This window comes from Dermacentor variabilis, chromosome 1 (assembly GCF_050947875.1).
Source record: "Dermacentor variabilis isolate Ectoservices chromosome 1, ASM5094787v1, whole genome shotgun sequence".
Taxonomy (NCBI): domain Eukaryota; kingdom Metazoa; phylum Arthropoda; class Arachnida; order Ixodida; family Ixodidae; genus Dermacentor; species Dermacentor variabilis.
The window spans coordinates 23230630-23247565 of record NC_134568.1 but is presented as its reverse complement, the minus strand read 5'-3'; the positions used below and the strand labels follow the sequence as shown (position 1 = coordinate 23247565).

The 16936-nt window shown below is 47.3% G+C and overlaps 1 protein-coding gene across 1 annotated transcript in view; it reads left to right on the top strand.

Annotated features, from left to right (window-relative positions):
* LOC142575808 (nose resistant to fluoxetine protein 6-like) overlaps positions 1 to 16936 on the top strand; it is a 339710-nt gene that overhangs the window by 262241 nt on the left and 60533 nt on the right. The window contains exons 5-6 of the mRNA XM_075685475.1: positions 7659 to 7762; positions 14530 to 14700. Coding sequence (XP_075541590.1) covers positions 7659 to 7762; positions 14530 to 14700 — 275 coding nt within the window. The remainder of the gene's footprint in view (positions 1 to 7658; positions 7763 to 14529; positions 14701 to 16936) is intronic.

Here is a 16936-nt window from a genome sequence, read left to right as displayed (position 1 = left end):
GGCTGAAGGTATACAGCACTTTCGCTCCACGCTTCACGAAAAGGTTGGTAATCATTTACTTCAACGAAGTCTACGAGGCGAAACTTCATTGTCTCGAGCTGCGCGAGCCGTAAACAACATCAAAGAAGAAAAGCGGGGCGCGGTGCTAACATGTAATGAAAACACTGTGGGCTCCCAACAAGAACGCGGCAAGCTCACGACAGCAGAAATGAACGGGAGGCTTGCGAGTAAAACCTGTTGCTTTATTCACGTTGTGTTAGGAGCGATGGATCGCGAATTGAATCTAGACATTTGAACAGCAGCACTAAAATACTATTCGAGGAAGCACACGCTGCTCGTAGTTGTGTTGTTGGAATGAACAGTTGCCTTGTTTCACGTAAACAAGAGCGGGACAGCTCGGTAAGAGATAAAAAAAACTGCTTGGTGATTTTACAGCTCTCAGTTGAAGAGTATATATAAAAAAAAAAGAAACACACAATCGTCTATTCAGCATACGGAACCAGTTGTAAGTACAGAGTGCTTCTTGTCACGTCATCAGCGTGCATCAAAGGTGCTGGTCGCCGTCATCGCCCGTGTATCTTATGAAGAAATACTTACAAGCGGTCATCCATTTCTTGTTTCCTACTTGAGGCGTCGCGAATGCCTCCTTCTTTTGCAATTGTCGTGGCGTTCTTTTTCGCTACGTTTGGTGCCAACATAATCAACTCCTCGCACCTCCTGCTCATTCTCGGGATGATAATTAAAGTACGTCGTCTCATAAACAGCTGCGGTAGCTCGACGAATATGACGCTTGCTGGTGAGCACTATGCCACGAGTCATATTCCCTGTCACATGGTCACATTGCGACGGAAACGACATGCAAAAAGAAGTATCCTTGTACTGAGACATCAGTGCACGTCGAATAACTAAGGCTGTTAACATTTTCCCACTGCATCATCTCTTAGGGACCATGTCGCAATACTTTTGTGTTTATGGCACGTATAACACGATCGATTATAAAGTGCAAAATCCTCTGGCCTTGGGCGCTTACCGCGAAGTAGTGCGTGCTTGAAACATACGCTGACGTTGAAGAACCTAATTTGCAGTGCATTTGGAGTATAACACTGCAAAGATTTTACTTGAATGCTATTCCTTTGCGCACTCCATCAGTGACCGGAGCGGTACTGGCCTCTACGTTATCGTCACGATCTGCAGTTGATGAAAGGTGGAAGATAATAAAGGAATAGAATTTAGCAAAAAGAACTCTTATTTGAATACCGGCCTTTGTTGTGAGTTCAAGGGGTCTCGACTTTGCTTGCTGGTTCTAGTCACCATGCCTAGAATCTTCTTCGACTTTCTTTTTATCGGTTGTACTGCGTGATGACTGACGACGAAATATGTGTGCAAAGCTCATGGTACACACGCTACGACATGGCGTCCAAAACGATATACGACGCATCTGAAAGACGGCTGCTCCGACTGTTGGTAGCTGATGGAAACTCGTTGGATGGTGGTGTTCATGGTGCAGTTCGTATGCTGAGTCGGACGCCAAATTGAACTCTGCGCCTCCTATACTTAAGAACAGCAGCATCCGTCACCAATCCAGGGTGACTGAATAAATCTCTTTCCTTTATTTTCATTTCAACAACAACAAAAAAAGAGACTGAAACATAATTGAGATAAGGAATGTCCTGCCATATTGCCGGCCTACAATATGAGGCTGGTTTGTGTCAGAGCTTAGCTGAAACCTCGTTGACTCGGTCCATAATAGCTTCATGCTTAATCCTTTGTTACAAGTTGTCAGCTATAGTCAATAAACTCCTGCCACTTTTTCTAGAAAGTTTGTTCAAGGACGACGACGAAGTGCCTTTTGACACTGGGCTGTTCTTTCTAACTCCGCTTTATTTCTGTGAAAGTGCATCCGCTGGTCTTCGCTCCTTGAACGGTCGTGATGGAAGTGGACCACCGCGTACGTCTGCCGGCGCCGCCGTCGCCGGCTTTTGGTTTTTGGTCGGTTTTTTGGTCCTCGTCACATCCATATGTGCTTTACGGGAAAACCGAGTTCATCGCGGCTCATCACTAAGTCCAGCCTGGTAGTACTCTGCATGGCATTGAACACGGGTTATTTTGCGCGCCCCCTACTCCGTCTTTCTCGGTTCCATTCAGTGAAGCTTTCCCCAACAGAACGATGTAGATGTCTCAAACAAAATTTAGTTGTAACATCTGTGTATTAGAAGGAAACTTGCCATTATCATACACAGAAGTCACGTGTAACAAGAAACCTTGGGATACGTTCTAACGCGTCTGCAAATCAGCGTACGGTTGTGGGAAGTGCGGTGGTAGGTTTCCATTCGCGACATTGCTGAGTTGCTTTCCGCTTCAATAACGCAGCGTGATAAGCGTAGCGTTCCACACTTTCTTTTAACTTGCTTGCAGTGACATGGGGGAAGTGGGTTCATTGCCTCAATGAAAGAAAAAAAGAAGACCGTGCGGATTTGCCAAGCACCAAACTTCGCATGCATGCTGCCCACTGTTGTGGACACTTTGTATCTCACAGAAATGTCATCTTTGACCGGAAGGGAAATAAGTATTAGCAAGCAAAAGAAGCCTTGAATGAATGGCTTTTTTTTCTCCTTACTCATTCATATACAGTCAAAACACCCCGAGCCATGTACAGGTTTCGCTGCTAGGCTGTACCAATGCCTCCTTTACTAGATGCCTGCCGCGTTGTCCGGTAGCTCGGTTCCGGGACCTCTCCCTTTTCTCTCCTCCGCGAAAAGGCAACAAGCGTCTCTCATGGCGAACGCCTGCAACTTGCAATCACGTGTTGCGGCCTCTGAGATTAACATGGCATCTATCACCGTCTCGGAGGCCCTCGATAACGCTCGCTAACAGACGCTCGCGCATATAACGCGCCGGCGGATGCATTCAGCCGCCGCTGCCAGAACCGCCGGAAGTTGAAAAGGCAACGGGCGCCGCCTCACGGAATTTATGCTGAACTAAGGGAACCACCGCTACAATGGGAAAGCGAGCAACGCGGCGGGCATCTAGTAAAGGAGGCATTGGCTGTACCAGCAACGGCGATTGAGGGGAGTGCCGCTAAGCATGTTTGAAATTTCCTTGAAAAAGTTCGAACGTAACTGCAGGAACTGCGGAGCCCTAACCGCAGACTAATATCACATACTTTGGGCGCTACCATCCAATCCCCCGCCAAGGGCGATTCTTCGGCAAGCCCCCACGCTCGAGGCCTGGGAGTGTGCGATCAAGACGGATGACGCAGAACGCGAAGTCATGCTGGCGGAGTGAGCTAACCCCGTCGCGGCCACATGGCCCCCATGCCAGCGGCTCTGCCAGAGTCTCAGCTATTAATTTACACCTAGAAAAACGTTTACTTCTCTTACACACACACTCGAACGCTGGCGACAGGCCAGGAATTGGCGAGGAAATCTTCTGACTTCCTTTGAAGCCCTTTGTTAAACATTCGCAGCGGAATGCGGTTTCGATAAAGTAAGAGCGAGATACGACTACTATCCCCGGCACCGATGTACACGTCGTGCCTACATGCATCTGAAACAAGAGCAGCATTTGCCCTTAAGTTATTGCCTTAGCTGAGCTCAACTTTTTTTTTTCGTTATCATCATCGAGACACCAAAAAGATTACCAGAGCCTGCCTTTCTATGCATTCTTCCTCTCATTTTGACATCACATCAAAGGCGGAAAAAACCAGTGCATGCGCACTTAGGACTGTCGGGCTTCTAAGTGTACCTGTGAAAGCAAACTTGTCGGCCAAAGGGCCGCGACAACGAGCGCTTCGTCGAACACCAACGTAATTTCACTTATGATGTAGCTGTTACGTAAGGGGTGCGCCCGGGGAGGCGTACGCGCGTCTTCTTATGACCGGAGATTCGAAGTGGAGGATTTCGCCAGCCCAGATTACTAGTCAGTGAGCTTGGAACGTCATCCTTCAAACTGGCTCTTCCCTATTCTATCAAGGCGATAAGCAAACTCAATTACTCCTCTTGCATTTTTGTTACTGGGCTGCGCCTTTCCTCGTCTTTTACTTTACTGTCATGCTTGCAATTTCGTGTCTTTTCTTTTTCTCTTTCTCTCTCTCGCTCTATTTCTTTTTTTTTAACGACTGTAAAACCTGTCACAGGAGTCTGTTCTTGTTTAGAATTTGACGCCCTTGGTAACACGCTCGGAAGTGTCAAGGACAGTTTGCGCAACTCCATTCTCTTTTCACTCTCTGTCAGCCGGACATTAATGACCACTTTCAGACGATAGAAAAAGTGGGCCCTGCGCAATGATTATCGCGTGTACACTGGTGTGCACGCCTTGCAGTATGCCTCGTGAATACATGCAAAAGACAGCCTCTTGGCCTGAACATTGACTGCAAGACGCTGCTTTACGCAATGGTCGAAAAAAAAAAGTCAAGTCAAATTTATCAAATTTTGTGGTTAATGTCTACGGTTAACTGTAGAGGTTAGCCTCTAGATACCCGAACCCGGAGTTATCAAAACCCGAAACGAACTCTTCGCGGGAGCAAATGCAATCACTGCTAATTAAGCCCTCTAAGAATTGCCTACAATTATATTTAGTGACATCAATGTGCACAAGTTACAATGCGATTCGGACAACTTCGAAAAACATTGAGTGAACTTGCAGAATTACAGCCCAATTTCCAGTTGAGCAGTTTCTTTTCAGCCACTGAATTGAGAAATATAGTACCCTGTAATTAAACTACAAGCAATAAAAAAAACTGCCCGCACATCACTTCGCAGTTTAAAACGTTTCGCGCATATAACGCCTTCACGCACTTATTTAAGAAATTCAAAGCAACAGCCACACCTCATTCCCGCATTTTTATATTTGCAGGCACATTAGTACGACGTTCCCTACATTTCACATAGCTTGATCTCGGCAGCATTCGTAGTTCTTCCACAACATGAGCTAACTTCTGCGCGATTTCTAAAAAAAAGAAAGAAAAAAAAAGAACCCTTCTAAAGTTCTGAAGTTGTTGAACAAATACTCTACTGCAAGGGTCGCAGAGGTCACAAGGTTAAAACAAGCTTTAAACATTGCGTACACATTACCGATACCCTGTCCTTATTTCCACCAAATATAAACCACGTGGCTCGTTTATTTCGCAGAACACAACACGGGCAACTTGTGCAACGCAATAAATGGAGTGAAATCGAGAGGTTATTAGCAAATATTTGCAAGGCTCTTTTAAAAAGCAGGAGCGTTAACGTTTTGATCCTCTTTAATAAAAATGCATCCTCCTCCCCCCCCCCCTCCCCTGCCTCATGAAATGCGAAATCTTTGTGACGTGGAGTTCTCTCGGGAGGCAGCGAAACATAACGGGCGGCGGCCGTATATTGCTTTCGAGCACTTCATTAAGAATCTTCTTCGAAGGCCGTATATTTCGTGTGCGTAATGGCCATAAAATACCGCCTAGCTTAACCAATTTCCATCTTGCTGGCTGGTGTGGTTATTCGGGCGTAGCTTGCTGAAATATACGCCGCTCGGAAAACATTTAAAGGGGCCCTGAACAACTTTTTATCCAAGTGAGGAAATGCGTTTGAAGTTAAAATAGGCTATTTCAGAAATGCTTTGCTGTAAAAAGTACTTCAGCGCGCTCAGCAGAAGCGGAGTTATTGGCAGTCAAACGTATACCGTTCGCGGTGCTTCCACTTCTGCTCCAATAATTAGAACTGCGAAGGCCACGGCGAAGCGGGGTGCTCCCCCAATGCTCCACCTACGGAACGCCACCGGGACGCACAGTTCAACTTTGATTTTGGATGTTTACGTAGACGCCACTGCTTCCGATTGTGGCGCCTAAGACGCGCCAATCGTAAGCCAAACGCTGTTGTCCTCGGTGAGCCGCAGCACCCCCATCCAGCGGACTCATCGCGCCGCCCCTCGGAGGCCGTGGTGTCAATCATCAATATATCATCAATGTATCAGGTGCAGCAGCTACATGCAAGTGTAGTGCGTATATATGCGCTGTGTTTGCTTTGTGCACGGCAGGGATTGATTGCGTGCTCGCGCTCATGTGCTCCAGTCTCGCCGCGCTACGTGGACTTTGCCCTGCACCACCGACGGATAGTAGCCACATCCAACTTGCGCATTTTGAAGCGCTACCAATAGCTCAACACGAGCCGGTCGAAGGAGTGAGCGCGCGCTGGCAAGTCAAGCGTGCGTGTAGTTAGGTTCCGCGTGGTTTGAGACGAGTTGAGTGTTCAAAACTAGTCGAAATTAGCGAGACCCGACGGCCACGACACCGATAAGCAGGGTGGGCAAGGTTTAATTTTCTACGCGGGCGGCCGCGGTCGAGCGTGAGCAGACGATAGTCGGCTTCTTTCGGAAGTACGCAATTGTTATCGAAATTCGAAACCAGATTTTCGCCCACTTTGGCTTGTTTGTTAAAGTGCATCAATAAATATACACAATAACTGTAGGAAGAAGCGCAATGACCCAAACACCCGTTTTCATTGATGCCAGCAGCCACATATGGGAATCTTCCATATTACGAAACAAAGTGTTCACCCAAGAGTGAGGAGCAGGCTTCTGTTGAAAGGAGAGCGTTTGAGCGAAAGGTGACTTCCTGCTCCGCTTGCGAGCTCCACGAAGCGTGCACGTGGGCAAAACTTGAATGGCATGTGCACAGCAGCGTATGCTATTTGCGGACTATGCTTTTTTGCGCCAAGCCCGAAGGGTGGCTCACGGTCGCCTTAGAAGCACCTAAAGAGCTTGATTAAGTCATTAACTGACTTACTTAATGACAAGGATAATAAAGTCATTTGAATTGACACAGGCAAACCCTAACATGGCCCTTTTGCAACGAATGGCATCTCGGTGTCACGTTGATTTCTTCTGAGACACTGTAAACTTTTGAGAGCGGTTGATTCGATCCGTGAAGAGTACGCAAAAGAATGTTCTGGGAAGGAATTCGTTTGCCTTCAAAGAACTTCGCGCTTGTACAAGTCGAAGCTATGTTCAACTCATGACCGATCAAATATGTCCACGCTGAGCAGAGCGAGTTAACTCCGCTTAACGCCGAGCGTCCTCGTAATGAGCAAAAGATTGACCATGCTTTCACGAGACTTATCTGAAATGCCGTCATGGAGTCGAATGACAGCAGCTGCCGTGCAACGTCGCAGATGTAAATATGGTTTAAAGCGGGAGCCGTCGGGGCGCGAGGATACTAGTTTACGCGAAACCTTTGGAGCATACATGGGGGCGACCCGCTATATCCCGGAATCGGCGTGCCCGACGCAAGCACGAAAAGGTGCCATTGCCTCACGCATGGGCGCAGTGGCCGTATAGCGTTATTTCTTTCCAGGACTCAAAACCGTTTGAAGCCCCTACACTAAAACTATATATTGGCTTAGATTTTTGTAGTTGTAACAAATGTGAAGTTTGTTCGTGCAGCACGTTGGATTCGTAGAATAGACAGCTAGTGGTCGATTAATGTGACATAAAGCATGCAGAAAGAAGGGACGTTTAGTTGACAGCGGCATTGTATCAGGTACAGTGTTGAGATCAGGCAGTTCTCGGTTGTCAGGCAGTGCCGACTCTGGTTTTGGGCAGCGTTAATTGGCGAGCTTTTGGAGAGATGTTGTGCGGCGGCGTATTCAGGCAAGATAGTGATGACGGGACCTGTACGACTTTCTCAGGACCTTGGTGTGCATCTTGACGGCCATAGCGATAGCCTCGACTGCAGTGGACTTGGTCAAGAGGGCCATGCGAAAGCCCGAGAAGAAGGAGGCAGAAGCCGAATGTGAGTATCCCACCCTCTGCTCCTCGTCCGAGTCGATGTAAAGAACAAACGGCTTCGTCGCTGTCTGAGTGACACCACACCAACGATTTTATGATCAATGTCGCGTCAAAGCTATGCTGATTACATTAATGTGGTAAAGAAAGTCAACCGGAGTGCGATAAAAATTGGGATACACGTTAGAAAGGAGCGGTTTCTGGTACTTTAGGTGGTATATGAATTTTTGTTAAAGATATCTTATCATAGAAAAAAAAAACAGGGAAAGAAAGTTTCATTGTAATGCATCCGGCCCCCCACTAAAAAATGGTTACAATGAAATTGTGCGTAACAAGGAATTCCAGCCACTCTTGATGCTGGACACATTCTTAGCGAAGGTGGCCAGCCAATGGTAACGAGCACTTATGAACGGAAATCTTTGTGAATACAGCCCCGGCTGTCGGGAGGTGTATCGCTGACGACGAATAATTTTAAGAAATGGAGTGATCGTGAGTCAGATACGAATGGCTAGTGGCGAGGGAATTGACCGAAGTATAATTAGGGTTACCAAATTCGACTACAAACTGCTTTAGTATCAATCAATCAATCAATCAATCAATCAATCAATCAATCAATCAATCAATCAATCAATCAATCAATCAATCAATCAATCAATAAAAGCCATGTCTTATCAGTTTTTCTACGGAAGGTATTTGTTGAGTAATATTGTTTATTTATTTATCTATTTCAAGTACCTTACAGGGCCCGTAGCGCATTGTGTAGGGGGGGGGGGGGAGAAAAATCCTAACACTGTATCAACAACCAGATGAAAAAGAAAAAAAAGTGCAGTACATGGCAAACAAAATTTGTGCACATAATAGCAGTAAAAAAGAGGGGACTTAGCATTTCGGAAATAACGAGAAGAAATATGGTACATAGTTTAAAAGCACACGGTAACATAAAAAAGCGCATGGCGCATGCATAAGAGCGCAATTCATCAAGCGTGTTATAGCAAATGTAAAGAAAAAAGAAAGAAAAAGGGTAGAAACGAAATGCTTAGCTTCAAAATATGAACTGAAACATGAATGTGAAACATGAATAAACATGAGCTGAAACATGAATATGGAAACATGCTAAACGACGGCTTCAGTGAAATGTGTAAGTTGGTGATGAAATGTATCATGATTAGACAGAGATGCGATGCTGTCTTGTAAATTATTCCATAATCTGACGATTTGTGGAAGTGCCGATGAATTAAAAGCTAAAGTGCCACCATAGATCCGTTTAAGACTTAAATGATTGTGCAATGTTTTGGCCGTTGGGGATGGGACATCGAGGTGAAAGGAACGTGATCTGTTGGACTGTACATACTTGTGAAATGCTCTTACTAGAGCGGTGTCACGGCATGTGCCTAAAGAATGGAGAAAAAGATCAGTTTTAATCTGAGTGACGCTTGAATGGTAGTTATAAATTCTTGAGATGCATCGCGCGGCGAAGCTGCGTGCAGCCTATGTATACTTCAGCAAAACCCAAAGGATTCGTCGAACGGTTAAATTGTGCCACAGATGTACAGACAGACATTCCGAAAAAATTCAGCGAAATCTATATGCGGTTGCACGTCTAAAGAGGCGCGCGGTGGCACTGACAAGTTCTTCAAAAGTTGGGTCACCGAGTTGCAGAAAATTTAACCAAAGCGGGACAGACGAATGCATTCCCCCCCGCCAAACTAACCGATAGATAACTTAAGAGAAGGATATCAAAAAACTCCTACGGACAGACACACGATAAACGCAAGAAAGAAAACAGGCTGGGGGGGGGGGGGGGGGCTCAACTTTGCGCAACTGTTTTCGGCACCGGGAACACACCTGATGCGCCGCACAACGGTGAGAGCAAACACGAGCGACGCAGTGCATTGTTCGACGGAGGGTGCGCGCCGCAAACCGAGAGTTGGCGTGCCGGATTGCATTTCACGGGCCGCTCTCGTGTCCACGGGCGGCTTGGCTCGCTCCCACGCCCGAGGCGCGTGTACACCGAGGGGTGGACGCGGCCTGCTGCTTGGAAGCCGGCAAACTGCGCCGCGCGCCGCTCTCTCCACGCGGGGGCAAAAAAAAATAAATAAATAAACGCAGCCGGAACGCGCGATAGGATTCGCGTAGAACGGGGAGAGGGGCGGTATATCGACAATCTACTTAAATACCAGGGTGAGTCCGAAATAGCCCCGTACTTCGGCCGAGAACTACTTATCGGCTTTCGCTGTTTGTTTTTGACTTGTTCGCCCTTTCCTACTTTGCCACCGCTGTGCCTTTCAAAAGAAATGCGTGCCGAGGTCCATTCGACCTCCAACATCCGGAGCTGTGGCCACGTAAAAGACAGGAACGAAGAAGTAGCTGCAAACCACACCAACGAAACAATCGCAGCTAGGACTGCGCAGGTGCGCCGCTGTTCGCAGGTTATCGCTGCGGGACCGTGGTAGTTTCGGGATCTGTTATTATTCTCGCAGATGCCGCATCATCACCGGCGATAGAATGGAAATCTCGAATGGAACGGAACAATATGAAAGAGAGAGAGAGAGAGAGAGAGGGAAGTGTGGAAGTAAAAAAGAAAAATATGACAAGTACTAGCGGTTGATTATTATGACCTGCGTCCCGTAAACAAGCTGCGGAAAGGCCCTGCTCTTATTTTTAGCCGGTGTCACACAGTCCAGCCGAATGTCGTGTGCGGCTGACACGCGAAATTGCCTAAGGGGACACACAAAGGATGAGAAAAGAGAAGAAAAAAAGAGTTCGAGAGACAGAAAAGTGGGGGGAAAAGAAAGAGGAGGCGTGCTAGTGACCACGTGTACTGCGCTTTGTGAGCGGCGCAGCGAAAGAAGGCGTTGCGTTCTATGTATAGTTCGGGCGGCCCGTGTCTACGCACCGAGGCTGAAACACCGGAGAACACGACTTTTCGACGTGGTCGTGATTGTGGCAAGCGCCGAAAGGACCGTTCTCGCTCGAGCACAGACAGATTCAATGGCCTCTTCCCAGGAGCTTCAAAGAGAGAAAGATGACCTTTGTGCGAGTGCGATTCCTCAGATGAAGGGTTCTCCATCGAGGACATTGCAGGGCAACTCGTGCCTTGTGGCATCTGCGTCCCGTTAGGGCAACTGATACTGCACATAGAGAACCAAGAGGATCCCGAGAAAGCATTTTCTGAAGTCGATGAGGATCGCTATGGGGGCTTGTTGGTACAGCATATCTTATTTTACCCGCCGTGGTTGCTCAGTGGCTATGGTGTTGGGCTGCTGAGCACGAGGTCGCGGGATCGAATCCCGGCCACGGCGGCCGCATTTCGATGGGGGCGAAATGCGAAAACACCCGTGTGCTTAGATTTAGGTGCACGTTAAAGAACCCCAGGTGGTCAAAATTTCCGGAGTCCTCCACTACGGCGTGCCTCATAATCAGAAAGTGGTTTTGGCACGTAAAACCCCAAATATTATTATTATATCTTATTTTGCTGCAGCGCAAGCTGGAACGACATGGACAACAGAAAGGCACATCTGACACACAATAGCGCTCTGTGTGTCAAACGTGCCTTTCTGTTGTCCTTGTCGTTCAGCTTGCGCTGCAGCAAAATAAGATATACAGCTTGCGAACGCGCGTGGCACGGCCTAAGTGTTATGGCGTTTGCGTGTCTGAGGTTTCAAGCGGAATTCTCCAGGCGGCCTGTCGGCCCGTGCCTGAATTTGTTGCGAAACTGCTGTTCGCAAAATTAACGATAATTAGAGGCCAGTGAGGGATAAAAATGCACACACAGTGCGTTTGTGATGTGCGTGCGACTGTCGCGTTCGGTAAGCGTGATGGTAAGGCAATCAACGGTGTGTGTCGCAGGTAGGCTCCACCGCATACGAGTAGTCCAAAAAAAAAACGAATTTTTAGGATATCATCAGTAGCCTTAGAGGAAAGGTCGCAGAAAGTTTCTTTGAATAAATAAATAAGTAAATAAATAAATAAATAAACGTGTATTACGCACTTTTGAAGCAGGCATTTGCGCGAAGCGGTGATTGCTGCAAACACACTGAGTCAGTGACATGCAGTGAAAATTAGCCAGAAAACGCCAACTAAAGATTTTAAACAAAGTACAGGCGGCACTACGAGAAGCGTCGAGCTGCGAGGAAATGCTAGATATTTCGAGTGCTGAGTTGTATGCCGAACACGGAATCTCAACGTCAATTGCTTTTTCTTTTCATTTTTTTCATTTATTATGAAAATGCACAGCTTTTGCACAACTAAGGATATGTACAGTTGTGTGCAAAAGTAACACCCCCCCCCCCCCTTTCCACAGCATTTATTGTACGTAGATTGGACATCACTTGATGGAATAGTCACAGTAAATTGTTCTTTAAGGCACAGCCGTTCATCTGACGAGTATTGTCAGGTGGAAACAATGACGACATGTTTTCTAGCTGATGCACCAACTTGTGCTCCATTGCTATCGCGAACGTGCGTCTAATATCCCCTGACACATGGGCGCACTACAGTGCTGTGAAGTACATCCATTCTTTTTTTTTTTTAACGCGGAAGGACCCCTTATCGATAAGAGTTTCGCCACTCACACACAGTGCGGAGCGGTCTTCTTTATATGCTTGCAGCAAGCAACTCACGAAAGCACATGGTGCTGCTTCATTAGACTGAAACTTAAACAGCGTTAATAACATGACATAGTGTATCTGGTCCAATTGCCTGACAGCTAAATATGAAATGAATTTTGTGAGCACTAAAATTATTAATAAGACATCATTGTGTTTCGTTAAGTTCCGCGTTCAAGAGCTGCGCTTTAGGCCCATAAAGAAGTTGGTACATGTAGCGTCGTTGAGCGGAAATACGGGATACGGAGGGGGGGGGGGGAGTGTAGAAACGGAGCGGACTGGACAGACGCTCACTTACAACTGAACCTCACTGAAGAACCTTTCATTAAACTTCAGTTGTAAGTCAGCGTCTGTCCTGTCCACTGCATTTCTTCCCGCGCCCGAACAGGCTACGCTTCTGAAGTTAGTACAGTTCCCCTTCCGCAGATTGCCTTCGGCGAAAACCCCTTTGTCGTGTGGGAACTCGCGTGAATGCCTTTCCGTTAGATTTCCCCTAGTCTAAAGTCCTTTGGTGTGGCCGTGCGTCAGGGGTATAAGTCACAGTGCAAAAAAGTTCGTTTTCTTGGCGTTACAGAAATTTCTGTGGTGCTTGTCAAGAAAACCTCCTTGAGGAAACTCATTAACGCAGATGTAAACAGGACCGCTTCGCAGTGCATGCGGTACTAGAGATACCACACAAGAGCGGAACGGCTTGGAAAAAAAATCAGCAAGGCATTGTTTAGTGCGCTCAATCACTTGCATTGTAGCAACTGCGCCTAAACGTGTACACGCATACATCCATTGTAGCCTGAGAGCATGTCGTTGGAGGTGCAACAGAAGGAAGCCAGTCCTCGAACACGGGGTGAGAACTCGGGGCGGCCGATGCTGACAGCAACACTAAAACCAGAAAATAAAGAAAACAAACATCTCAGAATGTCAATAAACGGCTACCGAATTCGTTTATACTTTCGAGGTCCTAGCGAACACAGTCCCGTCGGCACTTACGTCGCTGAAAGGCAAAGTGCCCAAGAAAAATTATAAGAGACGTGACTAGACTGTCGTGACAGCCCATAATACGCCGTAGGGGATCTGTAACCTTCGTCTCCGCATGACCCCCGTCGCGCTATTTCCGGAAAAACTCCACGTGGCAGGCCATTGTCTTTACAAACGCTTATTTACATTATGCACACACTTCACAAAGATTTCATTGCGCTGTCTGTTGAGACCTTGACTAAAGGCGAACAGCAGTTTGGAGCTAGGAAATGAGAGTGGAACGGGAGGTGGTGCCGTGTTCGCTCGCTCGTTCGTTCTTTCAATCGCTCGCTCGTGCGCCACACTGTCCTCCAAGGACGGCGCGATGTAAGAAATAAATAAAGAAAATGTCCGAGCAGCAACACCTAGGTTGAAACTAACGTTCATAGTTTCAAGTTCATCTCTGCTACCAGCACTCAACACGCACTTCACGCAAGCGCACTAAACATACCCGCAATGCTAAATACTCCTCTCACACGGGAATACCTCTAGAATGAATATATATATATATATATATATATATATATATATATATATATATATATATATATATATATATATATATATATATATATATATATATATATATATATATATATATATATATATATATATATGCCACGAAATTTATTTATAGCTCACTTGTGAACGCTGTGATGCCCAAACAAACTTCAACGTAAAGAAAAATTAGAACTCGGGCACATTTATGGAGAGTGCCTTTATGGAGTATGGAGTTCCATGGAGAGTAGACGCATAACAAAAAAAGTAATGAATAAATAAATAAATGAATAAAACACGTGTTTACGTGCTTACAGTTAAAGCGTAACTAGGGCAACAGATAATTATTTGTACATCATTGTCTCAACTATCCAGAACCGAAACTTCACTACAGCATGCCCAAAACACCAATAGGGGCTTCGATTTGTGTTGTACCGTGCACGAGATCTGATAAATTGAATGATAGATTTATTAATTTCCCGATTGCTTGCTTGACTATCTGCGCGCTTGATTGATTGATTGATACATTGATTCGTATCAGCGAAATTTTCCCTCCGGGTTGCCTGCATCGCAGCCACTGTTTCCCCTAGATAAGAGCGAGTCTTCTCCAGCGTGTCCTGATTCTTCTGCGCGTTTCGCTCGCCCTCTGCCGCCGCAGCTCTCCTGTCTCGCTTCACAACGTCCTTCTCGATGGTGCGGAGCCTGCGCAGCGTCTTCCGGCCCGAGACCAGCCTGGGCCCGCTGAGTGCCCTACATGGACTGCGTTCGCTGACGCTACTCTGGTTCATGCTGGGGCACATCTTCCTGTTCGTCAACTACCAGTTCTTCCGTGAGTGTACGCGTGCACTCGCGCCAGTGTCCGAAGTGCGCTAGAAAGTACGAGCTCTTGCTGACTTTAGGGCTGGAGCCATTCGAAGTTCCAGCCAATTACGGCGGGCAGCTGCAGGCTGCACGTGAGCGATGTAAAAGGAAACGCCAAATTAGTTATAGAGTAACGGCTCCTCGAGGCGTGTTCTTGTTGCACCGATTAGATCTCTCGTCAGACTTTGCGTCTTCAGGAATACTTTTATGCTCGGCATAGACGGCGGGACATTGGAACGGTCTAAATAGAAATTTCAATGTTCCCATTCACATATTGCTCATGCGACACGACACACAGATATGCATGTGCTCAAAACAATAACAGTTTGCTCTTTATTTTTTTCTTTCAGGTTTTCTGAACGACAAAGTTATTTGCTATCCATATTACCTCCCCCCCCCCCCCGCTTTTATTTTAAAGGAAAGAAACATAAACGGGCGAGTCAGGTTTTGCCATCTATATATCCTTATTTATATTTCAGTCAATTTTTGCGCGTGAGGGAAAGGAGCTGCTTCGTCTGGGTGATTTCCGTGCCACTCGGTGTATTTTCTGGGGTGTAATGCGATCACGCTGAGCTTCCAGAAAAAAAAAAAAAAAACATGTGGGAAGCAAGAACGAAAGTGGCCCGGCTGACAGCGCGAAGTCGCGAGATGAGAACTGCACTTGAGTAGCCGTCGGTCAGGATGTCGCAGAGAGAAGAGAACAGGGCAACGGTAACGGCACCAACGGAAGCAGCGCTAACGCGTAAATACAAGCCCCCGAAGGCGTATGCGCGCCCCGTGAGGAAGCCCCCTTGAAAACCTCTCAGTCTCTTCAGAGACGTCGCTGGAGAGTTGGCCTCTCTGGTGCGGAAACAGTCCTTTCTACTCTCTACTTCTTTTTTTCTTTCTTTCTGTCTTCTTCTTTTCTCTCATAACGTTCTCGCGCAGCCTCGGAGGCCCGCGAAAAGGCTCAGGGGCTAGATTAAGCACACGACACGGACGATAGTAGCGAGCACCAAGACAATCTACTCCTTTATTATTATTCTTTTTTCCCCTTTTGTCCCAAACCTAACAAGTACTATCCACACGGAAATCGGCGCCGACGCGCACTTGACGCCTCGTATTTACGTTTCCCGGTCGCGGATGGGTGTAGCAGAAGCCGAGCCCAGCCCGAGACGCCTTGACCCCGACCAGAATCAATCAGCCTCGGCACGGGACGCGTGAGACGGGCGGAATGATAATAACCTTTTTCTTTTTCCTTTTCCTATTCTCGCTTCCTCGGTGTTGCCGCTCGAGTATATGCGATGGCGAGGAAGAAAAATGGCCTTCCGACTCCGAGGGTTAGTGGCGCAGTCGCCGAAAAAAGGACACGCTCTTTCATAAAGGACGGCTGGAGCCGGCGCAAAATATGCGGCAGACACGCGGGGGCATTCTGCATGGTAGCGAGACACTACTAGACCCCGTCGCTGCCGTGAGTGCATGAGCTAAAGAAAGGGCCGCGCAGCGGAGGCGGTGCCGCTCGACGAAGGCCAAGCAGAGCGGCACGAAGAGCGCGATAACTAGGACGTCGATTGGAAGGTTGTGCAGTGAACGAGAGTCCCTCGCTGAAACAAATCGGCACGACTGCGTTCTGATACGAAGGGTGCCCCGCGAAACACTGCGCCGAATAGGGCTTTGCCTGGGGCTGGCGCCGTTCACGGCGCATGCGTAGCATGCATGTTTACTATACGCTACTCGGGTACTATCGCAAAGGCGAAATGCTCGCTTGTGCGCATGATTCATGTAGGTACGACAGGGCCGCAAGGGAAGGTTACGTGCAGCGAATGCTCCGTGCAGTATGGTATGGTATGGAGAACTTTATTGGGTCCTGAAGGTCAACCAGACGTTGACGCGGGCCGCTCCCACGTTGGGACTGTCAGGCCGAGCCCTTCAGCCACATCGCGGGCCTTCTGGACTGCCCGTAATTGGTCAGAGAGTGATTCACTGTGTAGCATTTGCCGCCACCATTCTTGGTCCTTGTCACGGTCTGTGAAGACCGCGGGGCACTGCCAAAGCATGTGGTCAAGAGTAATGATGCCATTGCACTTATTACAGTTGGTTTGAATTTCCCTCTCCGGATAGATCCTGTTAATAAAATATGGACTTGGGTATGTTCTTGTCTGTAGCAAACGTAATGTGACCGCTTGGGCTCTGCAAAGCTTACCGTGTGGCAATGGGTATTCCCT